The sequence below is a fragment of the Thunnus thynnus genome, chromosome 4 (genome assembly GCF_963924715.1).
Source record: "Thunnus thynnus chromosome 4, fThuThy2.1, whole genome shotgun sequence".
Classification (NCBI taxonomy): domain Eukaryota; kingdom Metazoa; phylum Chordata; class Actinopteri; order Scombriformes; family Scombridae; genus Thunnus; species Thunnus thynnus.
In genome coordinates, this window is record NC_089520.1 from 17,387,621 (window position 1) to 17,409,149 (window position 21,529).

General features: G+C 41.6%; 1 protein-coding gene across 8 annotated transcripts in view; it reads left to right on the forward strand.

Annotated features, from left to right (window-relative positions):
• The first annotated feature begins 201 nt into the window (after nucleotides 1-201).
• cacna2d2a (calcium channel, voltage-dependent, alpha 2/delta subunit 2a) overlaps nucleotides 202-21,529 on the forward strand; it is a 160,245-nt gene continuing 138,917 nt past the window's right edge. Inside the window, exons 1-4 of one of the 8 annotated variants that reach the window (XM_067587047.1) lie at nucleotides 202-671; nucleotides 2,907-3,003; nucleotides 5,441-5,528; nucleotides 12,573-12,654. In XM_067587047.1, the coding sequence (XP_067443148.1) occupies nucleotides 12,574-12,654 (81 nt within the window). In that variant the 5' untranslated portion in view covers nucleotides 202-671; nucleotides 2,907-3,003; nucleotides 5,441-5,528; nucleotide 12,573. Of the gene's footprint in view, nucleotides 672-2,906; nucleotides 3,004-5,440; nucleotides 5,529-6,320; nucleotides 7,176-12,572; nucleotides 12,655-21,529 lie in introns of those variants that run through there. The other 7 variants (XM_067587048.1, XM_067587046.1, XM_067587045.1 and 4 more) reach the window with 7 other exon arrangements.

Here is a 21,529-nt window from a genome sequence, read left to right on the forward strand (position 1 = left end):
ACACATTGATTTTATTTGGTCTGAAGTAATAGATATATGGGCCAAACCATTCATCAAAATGATTGTTTTAAATCTAATTCATGTGTTTTTGCACCTGTCGTGCAGCGGCAGGTGTTACAAAAAATTCTGTTACTTTGGAGCGTAAATCAACGTCCTGTCGTCAAGGAACCTGATTGGTCGAACCCTGAATTCGCCGTTTCACCATTCTGTTTACGTCATTCCCCACCAACCGTTAACTAAACGTTAGCTCTATGGTAAACCTGGTTTAATAAGTATGTTTGATATTAAAATTACATCAAAGCACTGTGTGGTGTGAAAGCTGTAGGTGATGAAAATAACCGAAAATTATCACCCAACGACGACTCTAACGGTAACTTAACTTTAGCGTTAAGTAGCTAAACTAACCATAAAGTTAAATGTTTGCTAACACATTAGCCAGAACAATTTTGTAAGACCGCAATACATCAGAGCTGCGTGCATGTTAGCTTGTATTGAAATTGAATTAACTTACTTGTCAAAAACTAGGTAATTAAATTTGCTCTAGGTTAATGGGTCAAATTGAACATTATTAAAAATCATGACATAATGCTAACAGAGAAAAAAGAAATGACAAAGATGAACAGTGGTGACAAGATGAAGCCAACCAACAGGGATAATGTTCACCTTAAAAGGTAAGTACTATCAAATGAAACCTCCATTAAACAGCTCAGAGTAATGCCAGTGTATACCATGTTATTCAAGCTGAAAGTTGTAGTAGGAGTAAGTTAGCTGTTGTCATGCAAGGTAATGTGATGTATTAGAGGCTTTCAGTCCTGCCTCTCGCTTCAGGCCACCTATTTCCTCATGAATTCCCACTCACTCTGTCTGTGGTTGTAAAAATCTGCCAGTTTGAGTACAGCCGTGTGTGTTTGTGTCAGAGTGTGACTGTGGCGAATAGGCTCCAGAATGTGTGTTATCTTTTAATTCCTTCATTAAGCCCTTATCACCAGTTTTAATGCCAATTAAGATGCTCTTTAATGTGAAGGCAGGGCGGGCAAGCGACTATGCACTTCTCACTCCACTGTGACAAGAGAAGAGGAGTAGACCAAGTTCAGACGGGACCACCCGCTCGCCTTATCAAGCCACTGAAGGCGCCACAGGCCTGTTAGTTTTGCCTCTTTAACACTGACACTGTTTAATGTGCTCTATATGGCAACACCTAGTGCTTCACTTACTGCAAATGTATCATAGGCCAATTTGATGTTGGCATACGACTGCGGAGCAGCTTGAAGTAACTCTCACTCCATTTTCACCCCAATTTCATCCATTGCAGATCATTTTACTTTATCTTTTTTTTCCCAAACAATACAATTTCTTTAAAAGCACTTGACAGTAAGGCTCCCTCAGTCTCGCCAGAAGGTGGAACAAAAGCCAAAGCTTGAACTATAGGAGATGAGTTGAAAATCGTTGCGAGGGGCACAACTCACATGCTTCGCTGCATGGTGTAGGACATGTCGAGGTCACAGCTTTCTCTGAGAGCAGGTGAGCAATCCTGAGCTGTATTTACTCACAGGAGAGAGGTCACAAATAGATAGATAGACAGACAGATAGATGCACACTTTCATAGCTACATACAGCCATACGTGCCTTCTGTGCTGTACACCTACCATATAGAGCAAGACAAAACTTTTGTAAACACAGTCAGGGTCACAATGAACAGTTTTGTGTGAATTATAATTAGATAGCATTGACAGATCTGCAGAGTAAGCAGATGGTTCATGGACAGTGAGGGGAGGCGGGCGGTGTGGTGGGGCGATGGGCTACAGGTCTCGAGTTATAGCAGCTGGCTGACAACTCTGGGATGCCATGTGTCAGCAAAGAGAGAGAAAAAGAGAGATAGAAAGAGAAGAACGGAGATGGATGTGGTTAGAACTGCAACTAATGATTATTGTCATTACCAATTTATCTGCTGATTATTTTCTTGATTAATTGTTTTGTCAGTAAAATGTCAGAGAATAGTGGAAAATTCCTATCACGATTTTACGAGCTGAAAGTGGCGTCTAAAAAAAGTGTTTAAGTCCAAAGCACAAAGATATTCAGTTCACTATCATACAAGACAAAGAAAAGTAGAACATGCTCACATTTGAGAAGTTGGAAGCGGGAAGTGATTGGCATTTTTGATTAAAAAATGACTTGAACAATTTTTAAAAAATGATTTATTGACTAGCTGTTGTAGCTTTAACCATGTGGGCTGAGTGGTAAACTGGATGAATCATTGGTGAAAATGTGAACATCAGGATAAATATTGCAAAATTTTAGTTATGAGTTTCGGTGCTGATACAAACTACAAATCTAACCAGTCTAGGCAGAGTTTTAGCATAACACTGGTATACCGTACTGGTGCGAACCTAACACCTAAAATGTGTTGGATTGACCTTACCATCAAAATGATAAACAAAAATGATTCCTGTAAGAGCTTCCTTCAGCATCCTGTTACTTCCTCTCCTCTCTCCTCTTCATGTGTGGCACTGATGTCTCTTTCCTCCCTTCTGTTTTCCTCTCTCTATCCTTCTCAATCCCAGCTTTGATGTATGCATGAGGGAGGATTTCCTGAAGACCAAAGAGGCCATTACCCAGGGGCCATTAGGCCTCTAGTAGAGCATGTCAATGAGTGCTGAGCCTTGCTCTGTTTTCACATGCATCCACTTGTCTATATTGTGTGTGTGTGTGTGGGGGGGGGTGGAATTCACTCAGGGGCTGATAAAATGTAACCATAAATGTATATATTTCTCTCATACATATCTGTATTTTTAACATAACAGCTCTGCTTGTGTGCCGTGCTGTAACATTTGATATAGTGGCTGTTTTCCTACTGTTGCACGTGAGGAGGTTGGGTCATTAATTGGTGCTGTTGTTCTTTCATGCAGACTAAGAGCGAGGGGAGTGAGTCATCATCATCAGGATGAAACGCTCTGACATTTGAGCATGAAAGTCCCAGAGTGCCTTGCGGCCCAACATCGCTGGGTATGTTTGTATCTCACAGTAAAGGAGATAGACAGAGCACTGCGGTCTGAATGAGATGTTTTGTTGTTGATATTAGCAAAGTGTTGAGGTCATGTCGGTAATAACCACATTACAGAGCAGAGCAAATAATGAGGGATGTGGAGTACACAAATATTTATGTAAACAATGAAGTCTGTGTGTTATTTAGATGGGATCTTTGTGTTTTGGTGAGTGGATGAAACTAAATGGGATGATAAGCTGCGAGGTGAGCAGGGAGTAAGCTGACAAGGAAGATAACCTTGATTGCCGAAATCACTCTGCTGATCTCTTCAATATATCCCCGTAGAGGACAAAGGCACACAGACTCTTCTCTGCTGTGGTTAAGAAAAAAAAAAAATGCTCTCAAAGAAGATGCGTGGTAAATGAGTGACAGTATATCATGCTCCTGTTTTTACAGAGAGCACTTGAGAGGATCATCGAAGTTTGTTCGAGAGCGTCAAGACTCTCTCTCAAGGGCAGCTGGCTCTATCATCTGCGGTGAATACGATGCACAGTCCTTCTCTAATCAGACATATAAAATCTTAACATTCAGCATGCTGACTAGACCAGGTTTTACAGAGTGTGAAGCCTCACTTTTTGTGCAGCGCAGCAGAACATCAGCATACAGGCCACAGAGAGAGACAGAGGAGGAGGTTAGGGAGGGAGAGGAGAAAGATGGATAAGGTGGAAGAAAAAGAAGATAAGCAACCAGTGTGTATGTGTGTGTTTGTGTGTGTGTGTGTGTGTGTGTGTGTGTGTGAGTCTGGTTGTGTTGGGTGCGTCTTTACTGGCGACTTCCCCCGAGGCCTGAAGACAGGGGAAACAAGGAGTGATTAATTCTACTCCAACCTACTTGGCCTCTGTCTGGGGGAGCAGTCCCCAGAAAGGGCTGGAGTCCGATACAGAACAGCGAGGCCCGTCTCCTTCTGCTCTACTCCCTGGATCAATACCAGATTGGCAGGTCAATCACTTCAGGAGAAACTGCGCGGCCAATCAGAGAGACCCCGGGCAGCAGAGACACGCCTCCTGTCTGCATTTCTCACCATTTGGAGGATCAGCAGAGCTTGAGGTCATTGATCTGTGTGTTTTCACTGAGCGGATCCCTTAGCTGGCCTAATCGATCCGCTCTAATAAAGAGTGGATTCTCCATAAGCATCGCAGCGTGTTCAATGGGATCCAAGGCCCCAGGGTGGCAATCACCTCTTTCATCTGCCATTCTTTAGCCCCCGACCACCATCACCACACGTGGAGGCACAAGAAAATTATCTTGCATTTAAGGTATTGTTGTGACTAAGTGGAGCATGACAAGGCCATACATCAGAAATTACTGCTTAAATTGGTCGCCAGTCCCCTCTTGGTCCCAGAGGCATCTTATCCATCTGGGGAGATATCTGATGTTTTGTTTGCACAACCCTCTCTGCAAAAAACATGACAAAAAACTGCACATTTGTTTATTAACTCAAAATTAAATTTGCAGGTAAATTGGGATAGGTTTGCCTGATATATGTGTGAATCGGAGGAGAAAACAAGGGGTGGCTGTGAGTCAGCAGAAATGTTAAGCGTGACTCAGCTAGCCAACATCACTCTACCAGTATCTGTTTGTTGTTATCATTAATGTCATGATGGAAAGTATCGTACTACAGTAAATTAATGTGTGAGAGTAGCCATCAATTAAGACTGTTTTTTTTCCAGCACAGGGAATAATAATAAATCAAAATATGACTCCTGCTTCTCGGCCACAGATTTGTTCGGAGGGTTGGAAGAGAAGGAGTTGCTTGCTCAATATGTCTCAAAAATAAGTAGCTCTGGGGAAAAAAAATGTTTTTTCGATTTTTCTATTTCCTTTGGAACAAGCCCAGATATTTGTTCTGACTGAATGATGCGTGACATCTATGTATATAAGCAGGGGACCGCTGCCGTAGCTCCTCAACCCCCACCATCAGGTGGGTTTTTCCACTCCTGCTGAGGTCTGTGCCCTGCGGTGTGTCCTCTCTACCAAAACAGCCCCTCTTCCCTGTCAGTGAAGAGACAGAAATGCTGTGCAGCAACCCTGCCGACTGCTGTGTGGCTTTCTGTAGCACAGAACCTGCATGTCCCCTGCTGACTGACTGAGCCAAGGACAACACAACCAAAAGACCGCCTGTCTCTCTCCGCGCCCAGTGTATGAAGACTCACCCTGGAACAGTAAAGGGTACAGAACTGTGCTGAACCTGTGCTTTGACTTGGAGACAACTAGGAAAAAAACCCTGAACCTTGAGCACTTTCACCCCTAGAGCAGCACCTAATCTTTCTCAAAGGCCTGTGTCGCCTGTGTGTAATATCGAGGACAGAAACACACCTGTCACATATTCTGCGAAAAGCCATATATCCTTGTTGTGTGTTCTCTATAGGACATGCCTGAGGAATGTGTTTTGTTTAGGTGCAAATGTGTTCCACCTAATTTGCCCTCCAGTTGAAATAGGAAGATCAGAAAACAAACAGCGGGGCAGGAGAAGGTAATAAGACAGGTACAGGTGCACAAACAATGACACACACATGTACACACATCCACAAACACGCACACACACACACACACACACACACACACACACACACACACACACACACACACACACACACAGAGCTGATACAGTGAGATATTCGCTTCTCCAGGGGGGTAACTTCATGCTGAATTAGATTCACTCTGAGGCTTCAGTGCATCTCTCCTCTTTGTTTATCATTAAAATAAACAGTATCTGACTTATGTCCAGAGGAGAACTTGCGCCACTAAAATATAGGTTATTAACAAGCTTATGGTTATTCAGAGGTTTCCGGTTATGAGAATCAAGGAGACATGCCCTGCCCTTCTGTAAAGTTGCATTTCAAACGCTTCAGGCCCCCTTCTGTCTGTCTAAATAGCTGGTGACATCATGAAACAATAGCTAGGTGTCTGTAAAAATGAGGTTATTAATTCTCCTTGCATTCATTTAAATGTTCATCCACTGGACCAGATGCGCTAATAAGTAGAACAAATGTAGTTGGAGAGCAGCCCCAAGGTGATTGCTGAACGTTTACACTCCAGTTAATACAACCCGCCCCTCTAGAGTCATGCCTCTAATTACCAAAATAAAGCCTTGATTTCTGCTCACAGTTCCCGAGTTTGGGGAGGACACATCGCACGGAGAGTGGACATGAGGAGGAAGAGGAGGTGGCCTGATGCGCGCCCCCGTCTGTCGCCCAGGAATAGGCGGTTTGAATGGAGGAAGGTCCGCTTGTGACCACAGCTGCGTCAATTTCCGCAGAGAAATAGAATAAATACAGGAAATGGGGCGATTAGACCTTCAGTATAAACCCCAGCACGTTACTGCGACGCTGGCTTTAGTACAAGAAGGTCGCGCGAAAAGCTGTGCGTAAAAAATAGACATATTTCACAACAGTTGACACTCTTACAAGTTGCCAGGTGTTATATGTTTGTATAGTGCACTGTTTTAGTCACATTAGCCTATTGCTATGCTGTGCAGTGCTCATATGAAGGCACTTTTCTGGATTAACAACAGTTTATATTTGATTTCCATCAGCTTTCTCCCTACATTATCTCACTGTAATATTAGGCTTTATATATCGCCCTAAAAAAACCCACAGGCCTACATAGTTTTACTTTGAAAACCGGGATCGGAACACATTATTCGTGTCTTGGCCAGCTTTACTCCTTGTGGTCGTTACATTGGAGAGAGTGGGAGAGAAAAGGAGCAAATGTGCGCGGCGGCGGAGAGGGAGGGAGGACAGCGAGTGCGCAAATAGGCAGCCAAGGCACATCAGCAGCGGCGGGCAGAGCATCTTCCTGATCCTGATCTCCTGTGTCTTCTTCAACTGCCAATCCTGTGTGTGCGTCTCTGATTGAGATTTCACTGCCGGCTGAAGTGTCCAGAAGCCTCCGTCAACCATCACCCTCCCGACACACACTTTCTCTGGAGCTCGGTTATTCTTAGCTCAGCTGCGAGAGACTGTCCTTCCGGCCCTTCTCTTATTTATCCCAGTTTCTTGAATATTTAATGGAAAATGGCGATCTGCGCTCAGTCGTACGGTATTTTCTGCCTCTTCACAATCCAAACTGTACTTATCATATGCGTCTCCACGCCGACAGCCGGGACCCACCTCTTCCCCCAGCACTACACGTAAGTACCCTGCACCGTTTTTTGAGGGGGGGGGTAAAACCGGGGTGCGGAGCGCGGAACTAGGACAGGTGGCCCCGACAAGCCTGCCCAAGCAGCGCCGTTTACCTTGGTGCGAGAGGAGCTGCTGCTGCTGTCCCTGATGTTCAAACATAGACACAGCTTCCATCTCTGATGCTGCGTTATGAATCTCGCTCTCATGAAGCCTATGTTGTTGTTTTTGTTGTTGTGGGCAGTGGCATTTAATACCCAAAGCCTTATACAATTTGTCATAGTCAACATGGGGGCAGGCTACAGGGAACATGCACAGGTGCCACTGGCGAATATCCCAACCAAGCAATAATTAATGAGAACATCCATCGGGATCAAAATACAATAATAATAATGATGATAATAGTCGATGTGTTTTGCTGTCACTGCATGGGGTTTGGGGGGGGTGGGGGGGAGAATATCCTATTTACGCATGATGGATAGGCTGAGCTATAACGAGGCTAAAAAGTAGATACTGCACACGCACCGTGGAAATGATCAATTCTTTCCCACAGCAGGACGCACCGGTGTTTTTAACAGGATCATTTTATTGAGATACTAAACCAATTAGTTAATGCCGGCAGGTGCGCCAGTCCTTTAAACCTGCGTTTCTCACCCAAACTCCAAAACAACTTGCTTAAGCCTCTGTACGGGCACAAATGGAGCAATATGGCTTCCAGGTAAGATTACTGTTAATTTTTTGAAATGCCCCCGAAACTAGAAGTGTTGTAGACATTTAAAGACGCACTTGAGGCCATTCAGTATCAGTTGCTTCAGCCAAGTGACCGCAGGCGCAGAGAGTCGCTGAGCATCCAGCTGTGGGGAGGGAAAGAAACTATTGGGACTTTTATTTGAGCTTAGACTTAGTGGGAAATCGTCTGCAATAATCTTTGAATCCAAAGCACAATTTTTTTTCCCATTGTGCGAGCAATGTAACAATTTCACCTTGAATAACTTACCGAGGCAGACTAAACATAATGTGCCTGCTGCAACAATTTACCACCTGTGCGTCGTTGAACTATTCAAAATAAGACAGTAATTTTCCCAAAAATGGTGATTTAAAAGAAAAAAAAGTAAACGTTGTTTCATTTAAAACACTATTTCCAGACTTACTGTTCAGTAAGAAGCCAGAGTGCAACAGTTCCTCACTCAAGTTAATGGAGTATCGCTTCAAAATGTTCTGTCACCCTGTTTATGATGATCATGACGTGGTGATCTGATGTGAACACGATGTGCAGCCTGTAGTCATGATTAGTCAGTCAGGTTCACAGAAATGACAAGTATCGATATGATTCCTGCCTGATGAACAACCCCCCCCCCCCCCAACCCCCATCATGTCTTTGAAATCTCTAGAGCTTTGTTATTCCCTATGGCCAAGGTGACTTTCAAAGGAAAAACAGTAATCCTTCATATAACTGGCGACTGACTTCATACTACAATTAGCTGCGCCATTGATTTGATCACCTGAGCTCAATAAAGAAAATTAATGTGGATAATACATTTAGATTACTTACGTTTAAATCATATTTACTGTATTTGAATAGCTATTTTTGTAATCTACACTTGTCAGTCATTAAATGCTGTGTTCATGATCTTACTGCAATGTTTTTTTTATCCAACATCTTATGTTCTCAAAATGATTAGTACATTATTTGATGTAACTATGCTAGATTACCTGTGTAATAAGGCAACGTTAATGTCAGCGCTTGTCATTCTTCAGTGTCCTTGTTTAAGCAGATAAAAATAAGACAAACAGTCTGGCCATAACCATAGTCTGTATTACATCCAGTCATCTCCTGGGTCTTAAAAACTGGGTTTTGTGTCACCCACGTCACTGTGCTATTTGCCAGATTTTGACAGTTACCTAATTGAAGTGTATGGGGAGCTGCTGTGGCTGTCCATTGGGTGTATAGGCCAGACACACACACACACACAGGTTGGAGCTTGTGTGTGTTTAAGCTGAGGAAATGTGTCCACGAGAAAGGGCAGAATGTCCTCTAGTCTATTTTGACAGCAGTGCCAAGAAAATGCACATTATGTATACCTTGCCACCTGGCAGCCTGGTCAGTTTTTTTTTTTTTTTTTTTTTTTAGTTAGTGTACCGCAGTGCTGTTTATGTGCATAGTAATGTGTGTGTGTGTGCATGAGGAAATTATTTCCACGTTACTTAATTATGTGGAGAAAAGCTGTGCCAGTAACTGGAATCTAAATGGAAGGTAAAATATCTTTACAGTCTGTATGAAACTCAGATTAATTTCCAACACATTTTGTTATTTCCACACATACATGAGTAGTCCACCTTTTGCGAAGATATTGAAAGATATTTCAGCGTTGCACGTTGCAGAATGACAAGATCCATTGCAGCAGAATGAACGTAGTGTCGGTGTGTGGCTGATGCACAGGTCGTCCATCCAAAATCATTTCATCGCATTTTCTGCTGTTCCATAATGTTTGGATACATCAAAAACACAGGAGCCAAATAGCAAAGTTTTAATAGTACACCAGACTACAAAGAGCCAGACGGCATCAGTCGGCTTTCGTGTAGTACACAATGGCAACTTCTCTCTCTCTTTTTTTTTTTTTTTTTTTTTTTTTTTTAAGAGATATCACTGCTTTAACAACACAGAGCGTCTCAAAGCATTCATTGAACATTAGGCCTCAGCAGCGGCGCATAATTTACCAAACAAGCACCTCCTGATATCTGTGTAGTTGTTAGTAAACGGAGAGTTCTGCATATTTGTGACTGTGAAATATTTTTCTCTTTGATTTTACAACATGAATCTCACTGCATGTCTCAGGCCACCATGCAACATGCCACGTGAGTGCATTATGGCTTTAAATATTGTCAGCACAGCTTCATATGATCTAGTGTGATACACGTCAGTTGTGATAAGGCTGCGTGGTCGGATTCTTGCTGCCTGTTTGTGGGTCATGGATGTCAGTCTGCATATTTAAGTATGTTATTGATTATACTTGATGTATTTAATGTTATGAAATTGATTTAGAAAATGGAGAAGGAGCGATTAGGCTAATGTGTGCAAGTCTGCCTGTAGAACTGGTAGATAGATGGATGTAATGTTTTAATACAAGACTAAATATCAATGAGAGATTTGTGTTTACAGCTTAAATGTTGTCCTTTGTTTTGATTGCGACACTTAATCTAAACAGTTTATAATTTTCTTAAACATATTTGGAGTGGGCAACATGGACGGCATTAATATTGCAGCAATAATCACAGTATTACCTTGATTAAGTATTCAAAATCTCATTGTGTAAAGTTCAAGCTAATGTTCATCCTGTTGAGTCAAACAATTTTTTTGTGTTAAGAAAACAAAACAATTAAACAAATGTATGTTAAGTCTCATCCTGTTATAGTTTTTACTAACTTGTTACCGTTTATTCTCACATGGGATCTGTGAACCACAACATATTTACATGATTCATATGCCACTATTATATCTCTATTCTATCATTGTATGGAGGTTATATGGACAGAAGATAAATGATAATATTGAATTCAGTTCCCAAACATAGTTCTGCCGACATGAACTGAGAAGACAATACCTTTACCTGCTTACCTGCATTCACCTGCTTGGCCATAGACAACATCCACCCCAGTTTAGATTTAATATTGCAATACCCAAATTTTCATAATCAATATCAAATCAAAAATATTCTGATGATTGATTGGATAAATATTGTGAAGTGTGACTTTGCCAAGATCCCAGATGTGTGTGTATTTATATATACTCACAATTTAAGACATAACGGGACACTCTTTCTGCACGTCATTCTGTCAAAGCTGTATATATATGTGTGTGTGTGTGTGAGTGTGTGTGTGTGCGTGTGTGTGTGTGCTTGTGTGTGTGTACATTGTACACTAATGAAGTTGCATAAGAAGTCTGCCTGGCTCGAGGACAGAGGCATTGTCCCTCACTGTTAGTATCACTGCGTTCTGCTCGGCTCTGCTCTCACTGTAAGCTTGTTTTCATTTCATATCGAGGTGACCTTTTCATAGTCAACGGCCTCTCCCCAGCGGTCCTGCTCTGCACAGTCCTTTTGGACAGTGGTTCTCAGAGTGGGGTCTGGGGACCCCCAGGGGTCCTTTAGGGGGGTCCAGGGGGTCCCCAGCAAAAAGGAGAATACTTATTTTTTTACTATAATTCCATCCATAAATAACACAATGACAGAATGTGTTACTATTTTGGTCATGGGTTTCATACACTTTCTGTAACAAAATATCTAAAAGCAATAATTTTTCAGATCGGGGCATGGGGGGACAAAATGTTATCAAATGGGGGTCCGTGGTCTAATTTTTATCAGTTTAGGATCCTTCATGTGAAAAAGTTTGAGAGCCACTGCTTTTTGAGGCCCTCTTGCTTTCTCATAATCTTGTTCCTATAAACACAGCAAGCGTGCACACTGACTGGCATGTTTGCTCTGCTGTTACTCTCCTGATGAAGCGCACTCTGGCTTGGCGAGCGCTGTCAATGCTTGGCATATTTGTGCGATTTAATAAATCTGTCTTCCCTCTTGTCTTCTGAGCAAATCTGACATTTAAAGATGACATTTGTCTCCGTCATCATATTAAAAGACAAACGACTCTGTTGTGTTGTGCTGTTGATGCTAGTGATTAGCTATCTGCAGGCTGCTAAAAGGAAAAGGTTGGCACCGAGTCAGTGGTTGGCTCACAAACACATGACAGAATTTATTCATCTGATTGCTGAGAGATTTCATTATTTATTTTTTTCAGTAAGAATTTTCTCGTTGGCCGTACACATGGATTGTTCGCCGTGTATGCAGGTTGGCCCCCGCTGCTGCTGCTTAAAAATGATCTAGTGAAAATCTTTATCCATTAAGTCATTTGTTGCTTGCTGGGAGATATACAGTGATGAGCTCCAGCCGTTTGATCTCTTAATTCCAAACTTGGCTCTGTCTGACAGAGATCAGCTCCTGCTTAGGGTGCACTTCTGTCAGACCTGAGCAGTTTTATTGCAGAGCTGCTGATCCCAACCGAGCCAAGACAGGCACGTTCGCTGCCAGTCCTGCCGGGGCCGACCAGATATATGCAAGATGTGATGGGGGAAGAAGGTGCTGATGACTAACCCAGACATTAGAAGAGATAGGAGACGGATACTTCCAGATAGCGAACCGGAAAGGGGGAGAGTGTGGCAGTTTGCCAACAGAAAAAGAGATACACAAAAATGGGGGGAGACTCACTCTCTGTGTCTCGTAGTGTCTCTCACAGTTGTACACATCCACTCAATCACATGTCAAGACAGAGAAACAAACGCTGTGACATAAGCATGACATGTTCAGGTGATAATGTAAAGTGATGCGGATTGAAAATGTCGTATTTTTATTTTCCAGAATGATTCACTGGGCTGGACGCATTGAGAAGGAGCTGGAAAAGGTTCTGCAGCACGTCACCGGAACTCAGCAGATGAGATCGGTAAGTTGACGTCACGCTCGCATGTGACGATGCGCATTTTCCTGCATTATTAATCAGCAAGATTTCACTGGGCGAGGTTGTACAACATAAGCTCCCAAGTGTGTGTCTGTGAGACACTGTGTTTTTTATGAGCACTGCAAAAAATGTCGATCTTTTAAGAGACATTCAGTTTTAGTATTAAGTCTTTACATAATATATTCTCTGAGATGATTCTCCCCCGAGATACTTTTCCTGATACTTCTGGATTGACCTCAAAGTAAAGATACAGTGGAAAAAAAAATTAATGTAACTGGTAAAATCTCTTCACTTGATTTAAGAAAAAAGAGATTTTTAAATTGTAACACTAAATGACTTGTCAAGACGGACACATTTTGCAGAATATGGTGTTGGTTGTTTGAGTCTGCGTTCTTGTATGAGGTTGTGTCTGTCTCGTGGTAGAGCAGATGGCCGAGCGGAGTGTGATTGACAGTGTTTCATCATATTTCTGCCGTATGCGCGTGTTCACCGTGTTTCCAGGGTTTGTAATGCACCCTGAGATAAACGCTTCATTATTGCTGTATGGGTGAGTGTGATTCATCCAGCCGATGTGGTGCCTGTGGCGACATTAATGCTAGCGGTAACAGTGGTTAGTGTGATGGCGACATTGATGGCTTCCAGAGAGGAGGAAGTGAGTTGACAGGGATCGTGCCGGTGTAAAGGTTAATGACCATTACTGGATATTAGACAGACACTAAGACTATAAGATAAGATAAGGTTGATTTTTAGCACTCATCCGGTGTAAAGAAAACCTAAGAGAGAATGTTTACCTGTATCCATCAAAACATTTACCTTTTGCAGTTTGTACAAATAGTATTCCCACTGTGCCATGTGGATTTCTAAATTGCAGTAAACTTCCAAAATAGGGTTTCAAGGTGAAAGCTTAGTATATTTTTATGAGAAAAAAAATGTGTATCTCCAAAATATCATCTTTACAGGAATGATGAAAAACAGTGCTGATCTAAGCTCGGTGTATTTCTGAACCCACTGGGATTTTGAAAGAGTTGTAAGAGAATTTTCTCAATCCATAAAGAGGCGCGTCATCCTTCAACATATCTGAACATTTAATAAAATCACTAAACTTGAAGGCCAGTTGTTTTCGCCACAAAGTCACAAATTGTCTCAACTACTACGAACTTTCACTACTTTTTCCTGGATGTACGATGTAACTTAGTGTGGATTCAGACTTTGGTAGTAATAATCTTTTATTATTTTCAATTTTCAGTTATTTTCTCAATAAATCTATTCATCATTTGGTCCACCAAATGTCAGGAAATAGCACAAAATGTCCATCACAATTTCCTAAAGCTCAAGGTGAGGCTTGTTTTCTCCGACTAACAGTCTGAAACCCAAAGATGTCAAGTTTACTGTCACATAAGACAAAGAAAAGCAGCAAAGTGTTAGCATGGAGAAGTATGGTTTGTTTTTTTTTGCTTGAAAAAAGTTGCTGCTTATTATTTTTTCTGTTGATCAACCAATGCATTGAGTAATTTATTCAGTTCTATGATATTTAGAGGAATTTACTGTATGTATGATTTAAATATGTTACAATGTCTCTTGACTGCTTCTTGTAGAACTGGGATGTACATCGTCGAATGATCCTGAGCTTAATGAGACCCTTGGATGTTGACATGACGTTAAAAGCTCAGTGGACTTTAAGGTCTGTGGATTGAAACTCATTTACTACGAGTCCACAGGTGGCTGAGGTTTTTCTCTGTAGGCCAAACCCAACAAGTTGGGGACGTTCCAATGAAGCCGGTCTCTCTGAAAAAACATTACGTCCATCCCAGTGATGTTCTGTGTAGGGTGCCCATATGGCCGTGTGTGCATGTGTGTGTGCTGGCCTGACTGTGAGCGCAGGGCGGGTGTGAAAGAACATTTATCATGGCCCCAAACAGGAGTCGTCACAGGGTGTGCTAAATGGCCCAGCATGCCTAGAAAAGCCATTTTCTAAATGGATGCCTCTCTCTATACGTGTGTCTGATAGAAATCTTCCCAGGGCTATGCCGGCTGGTAACAAGATTGCCTCCCTCTGCGCCCCCTTTCTCTTCATGCGTAGTTTATTCTCACAGACAAAAAAAATGTAAAGTGTGTGCAAATTATTTTTGAGTTTGTCTTACATGGAAAGAGACAAGGAAGTAAGTTAAATATATTGCGATCTGTTCAGTTCTTTTTGAGAAAGCGAGGTAGCCAGTGAGAGAGAGAGAGAAAGGCAATAACAGGGCAGCATAAATAGTTGAACACATGTTGAATTGGTCGACTTAAAAAACAACACAGGGATGTAAAATATTTAGATGTTTTTTTTTTTTTTGCATACTGTTCCCCAAGTTTCTCCATAAATAAATAAAACTCAAGTTATTTAAATGTTAACAACTACATTCTAAGATATTCTGCCCAGGTTTGGTCAAGATGTTATTCTTCCCCGGGGGAGTGAGAGAAAGGAAGATAGAGGGTGAGTGATGTATCGGAGGAGTTGGAAGTTTCGAATGGAAGAGTGTGGAGCGCGGATAGACAAGGAGAGTGGGCGGTTTTTAGAGCGGAGGAGGAGGGTTTTTTAGAGAGAGAAAGGATGAAGAATGGCTTGACAATTGAGATGGATGTTCAGGCGGTTTTGTGTGTATATTTAGAGTCAAACTACTTAAGATGGATGAAGTGATAGAGGGGAAGGACGAGAATTGGTAAATTTGAATGTGAGCAGACGGATGCTGTTTATAGTCCTTATCCTCCTCATTATCCCCTGTGCTGCTGTGTTTGATGTGTTACAGTGTGTGATGATGAGAGGCGGCGTTGGACACTGCCATTGTTTCTATATCCTCAGGCTTACTCAGAGCAGGTTTAATAGGCACACATGAGCAGCGCGCCTACACCCACGTACTGTCATTACAGTGATTTGATGGTTTATCAGAGATGCAGACAGATAATATTAATATGTAGATATTAAAACATCAGGTGGACACACGTGTTCACTGTACTGTAAGATAATTGCACACATGCAGAGAGATGCTTTTATACCAGTGGTGGTTTCATGTCCTTTACAAGATCACGTTTTACTGTTGTAGCTGGTTGAGATGGAGCTAGCTAACACTTACCTACAGTACACAGATAGCTTCCCACTCTGTGGGTCATAAGGTAAAGGAGCCAAGAGATGATGTATAGAAGAGGAAATGAGAAAAAACTGAGTTCTGTCGCACAAATTTTATTTTATTTTTTAAAAAACTTTTCTCTAATCTTTGCTATTTTTTGAAATATTGGATAATTTTACCTCTTTGGGCCTCCAACAGTTATTTAAATGAAACCATCTGAAATCTTTAAAGGGGAAATCTATATTCGGTGGAACTGCCGATGACTCATAAACATCTGAAACATATCAAGAGTCCCCGACTGCTAATCTTTAAAATAGCTAGTAACTATAGCTTTAAACAAATGTAGTGGAGTAAAAAGTACGATATTTTCCTCTAAACTGTAGTGGAGTAGAAGTATAAAGTATCATAAAATGGAAATACTCAAGTAAACTACAAGTACCTCAAAATTGCATGAAGTACAGTACTTGAGTGAATATAGGTAGTTACATTCCACCACTGTCTTATACATACTTGAAAACACATGCACATAAACCCATGGCAATTTCCTCAGTTTCAATTTAGCAAGCCTCTTAAATGGCGATGGCGTGCAACATATGCTGAACTCTCTCAAATTCATTTCAATAGGAAGAGTCTAATCAGCGTGAATAATTTAGCGTGGTGCACATGACTGCTTCTGAACTCCTCGCTTCAGCCTGACACTTTACAACGCTGAACTCTGAGGATCTGTCTGCTCCGCCTCCACGCCCTCTCCCTCTGCCGTTTGCTGCTCTTGATTACTGGAAACCTGAGAAGGATGCACATTAAGATCAATATACCCGCACATGGAAGCAGGGCGGGAAGACAGAGCACCAATTAATGGGCGTGGGATTCACCGAAACGAACTAGGCCTGGAGAAAGGCAGCTTCATTTTATTTTTCACTTTTGCCCTTCACTCTGTGTGTCTCTTTGTCAACACTGCATCAGTCGGCCTACTGGCCACATGCTGGCTGAAGGTTTATCTCAGTTCAGCACAGAGCTTCTTGCCACTAGTCCTTCCAATGCGAGTGTATGCATGAGCGTGTGTGTGTGTGTGTGTGTGGTAAGTTTTCCTTTTTGTCTTTAACATTGCAGAAGCTGCTGGTTCAATTTGATCAGCACAGGTGTGTTTTCACGACTCGGGGGAGAAGTTGTATGCGGACTGAACACAATACCAAATGTTTCTCGTACTTCTCCGAACCTTCACTCTGCTTCCTGGAAAAAGAAGGTTGCTCACGGCCAAGACAGCCGGCCTCAACAAACAGATATCTCTATAAAGTGCACCGGTGGATTTACTCACTATCGCTGACTACAGAAATTTCCTATAATCTGTCTCAAATGCCCAGCGCTATACTAGACATCACCCCTGCTCTTACTCCATGGCCCCCCTCCTTACTTCCTAAAGCTGACTTTTTAAAGCTTCACCTCTCTTTCCCTTTTTCCTCTCTCTCTCTCTCTCTCTCTCTCTCTTGCTCTCTCGCTGTGCAGATCCATCAGTGAAGGGTGATGTGAGGGCAGATCACTGCCATTTGTTTCTTGATTTAAAAGCTCCTTATGCCTGTAGACAGTTTACAGGAAGAGCTGAATGTCCCTCCTCCCACCATGAGCAGTTACCTTTAAAGGAGAGAGAGAGAGGGAGAGAGGACTCAGCACCCCCACCCCCCCGCAATCTTCTGGCCTGGACCCTACACAACAGCAGCTTGTTATCTGGCTGAGTGAAACATCACAGGCTATTTCTGCAGGATAGATAATTTTCTGTATTTTCTCTCCTGCCTGCTTGTCTTAAGTGTCCCTCGGTCATTGTGTAACATGCATCAATACACACCTTGGTTTACTCTTACTGAGGTCCTCATGTTGAAATTAATGAATAAATCACTACAATTTTAGCTCAACTGCAACAGCAGTAAATTTTGCCCAAAGTATTGTCAGCTGGTAAAAACTCATTTTTTTTCAAATAACAGATCATAATGCCTTTCAGGAATTCAAACATTTTCATGGTCAGGGTTTTTGTCTGCAATGTTTAGCTGAGCAATCTACTGTAATCATGGTTTTGTTTTTTTAACAGCGTACACACACTGTTAAAAAAAACAAAACCATGATTACAGTGTTTCTTTTTCTTTCCATCAGGACCTGCTGGTGTTGCCACCTTAACAATTTGTGATTGATTATGTGTACTGGAAGCACTTGATATACTGTATCACTCCTGAAGCAGAACTGAAACTAAACAGAGAGTTCAAAATTTGTTTATTTCTCAAATGTCTTAACACATACAAGAACATAGCTTTAATGAAAAATGGTCTAAAACTGGCACGAAACTGATTTACTCTGACCAAAGAATAAGTATGCAATACTATGAATCTGACCAGACAAATGATGCCGGCTTTCAGTACTTGACAGTCCTCAACAGTGTAAGTTGGTGCTCAGACCGAAAGCAGCCCATTATTAAAACAGTGCAAGGGGCTGCGTTAGTGGGGCTGTGCTTCCAGGAAGTCCAGTTTCAGTAACAGAACATGTGTTTGAAGGCTTATAAGACACCAAAACACTGGGTGAATTGCATATTAAGAGGAAGAATTTTATTGAAAATTATTATTAAAGTTATAATTATTTACTCTCATTGCGACAATTGCAACAGAAACAGTAATTCGGCGTTCACGTTACAAAGTAATGTATAAGGAATGTGCGTTTGCACATGTTTGATTGCTGAATGCATCATCTCGCTGAATGACGCTGCATGGTGGTCTGGCAAATGTTTTTTTTCTCCAGATGACCACTGTGCTAATGGAACGGCCCCTTATATGAGTGAGAGAGCTGTGTTTTTTCACGCAGTGCTGATGTCAGTCTGAAGGGGCCAGCATACTCCATAACAAGTTCTTGTCAGACAGTCGAAAAGCTTTGGAACCTAACTCCCTCGCACACCTTTTCCGTCGCTGGATCAGGCAGGTGGTGTGCAGCCATTTCTGTAACTTTGCAAAACCGACTATTAGACATTCACACTCATTTCACAGCTCTTCCCTCCGCCTTCAAGTGTTGCTATTCTGAACAACAATTTCGTCTCTAATTGTGATACATGATTTTCAGAAATAGATTCTGTCTAGTCTAGTCATCTTCCATTTCTGTGTGCGAATGGATACACTGTCTAGATTTTTAAACCTGGCCGCATTGCCATTCAGACATTAACCATTAACCATTCACTAGAGTGAGGGGTCATGTTGTGTATCTTTCGTGTAATGCAAATAATTATCTGTCTGTGTGTCTAGCATTTACTGTGTGTTTACCCCAAACAAAATCAAAACACACAAGAAAATAACTGCGGACATTAGTGGCACATAAAACCAGTAGGAAGCTGAGCATTAAGCAGTGTGAGAGCTGGTCAGCACCATTACTCCCAGCCTCAGACTCCCCTGGGCTGAAAGGAGAACAGAAGGGCACACAAACACACAGTATTTATTTTTCTGCCTTTTTATTGGTTTTCTGACACTGGGGAAGGTTACAAGGATTCCTCAGCTTCCCGGCTTGATGGCCTGGCACTGGTTAGCGGTGTTTATATAAATGAAAATACATATATCTGCAGAGCGCAGCCCTGCATGCAGATATCCCCGGTTGGTGTTAGAGGGAATTACTTGAAATAGCTGTGCAATAAAAATGTGACAGTTTAGAAAAACTAGAACCAGATTATATAGTGTCATTGCCCTATCTCCAGTTTCGTATTATGTTTTTTTTATTTTTTTATTTTATAACCGTAATCGACTGCTGATATTTTTACCCAACATGCAGAAAAAGTTTTATTATGCTGAAACTAAAACAGACCATCGCAAAAAAAACCTCCAAAATTGTAACATTTAATTTGAATGATAACTTTCTGCAAATAGCAGGTTTTCAAAAATTGGAATTCTTATAATAATAAAATATAACCCAACCATTACTTACGTAGGGTATATTTCATCTCTCCTCACAGATATTTTATCTAGAAACTGTCAAGAAAACATCAGCAGATTTTTCAGTTCCTAGATAGCCTTGAAACAAAAGTGTTTCTTTTTTATCTTCAGGTTAAAGCCAGCTGACTGAAATCAATCATGCAGGCTTTAAAGACATACTGCTACATAGTGAATGCTGCGCGCTCAGGATGTTAAGTGCTCTCTGGACACATTATAAAACATCTTACTGTATATCACTTGGTGTGCTTGTTGGTTCCAATGCGGTGAATTACCAGGATGGAGCTGTAAAGGCCCATCGGGGGTAAAAAAAAAAGGCCCTTTAGTGTCTCCGTTGAACAATCAGAGATAACCTGAGTGTCTGAATCTCACAGACATTCACTGTGTTACAATGTGGGGACTTTATTTATGTTGGTAATTGTTGATTGATGAATTCAGATGCATTCATGCTACTAGCGACTTTTTTTGGGGGGGGGGGGAATAAGGCCTTGCACTTGTTTAAAGGCAGACAATATAGCATTATGTGTCAAAATAGGATTAGAGGTCTGGTAAAGCTCTAGCCCTGTCAGAGGAAGATGCTTTATTTTGCCTACGCTGCAAATCTTTTCTCCTTGTCTCCATTTTTTTTTACACTATTATTTGCACAGCGTATCTTGCGCATGCTTGTGTAATTTTTGGTCGTCTTCTGTTTGATGTTCTAGGAAGCACATGACGTGTCTTTGGTGCTATCTGTGCTTGACAGAAAGAAAAAAAAAAAAAATGGGTACAGTTCCCTGAGTGGGTTGCAGTGGTAATGTAGAGTGGCGTGATGCCCTAGAAAATTCCAGGTGTGAAGTGCTTTATTCATTCCACTGCAGAGGGAGTGCTTCTCTATGTGTGAAGTGGTAGGTGTGACGTTTTTCTCCATTGTGAACAAAATATATTTGTTTTTTGTTTTTTTTTGTTTTTTTTTTTATGGCTGTTTTTGTGTTTGCATGTGAGGGAGTTTGGGTGCACTGAAGTCTCAGAGGTTTTGTCCTCCTCTTCTTCTCTTCCCCCTCCACCTGCACTAGTCTGTGATTGATTGGTCACAGTTCTGAATAACTTTAATTGGCTTGCCTCAGCGGTGGGTGGTTCTCAAATGCTGGATGAGTCCTAGAGAAGCGTTTTAATTTTTGATCATGTAGGCAGTAAGGACTCTCTACTGCCATCTGAGAGGGGCCTTCAGAAGTGCTACCTAGCTCACTTTGTTTCTTCTGCCTTGTTTTCTCTCTCTCTCTCTCTCTCTCTCTCTCTCTCTCTCTCTCTCTCTCTCTCTCTCTCTCTCTCTCTCTCTCTCTCTCTCTCTCTCTGTGTAAAATCTGGTAGAGAAGCTTCCCCTCCCTTCACAATCTATCCACCCCCTTCTTTGGCTTCGAGCTGGACTCACTCTCATCTCAGCCTCTGGCCCTTTTCCCAGGGCTCCGTTGTTTGATGGGATTTGTGCTCCACCACTACAATTGCTGCGTTACACATATACTCTCTCATGTGCATGCTTGCACACATATACTATATTTGCAAACACACATACAATACACACATATATTAACTCTGTCTCGTTGATAAAAATTACTAATTTTCAACAGCGAATATTTTTTTCAGTGAGACGTAATGCCACTCGAATTACGTTTTTATCTACATAATGAGGAAACGTTTTTAATTAACATATCTGCCAAGTCACAAAATGACCATACAGAACGTATCTCTAAAACATAAAACATTCACTGACGACATATTTAATTTGTATTCCATAAAATACCCACTTGTGGCAATTAAAGTATGAGTAGTTTT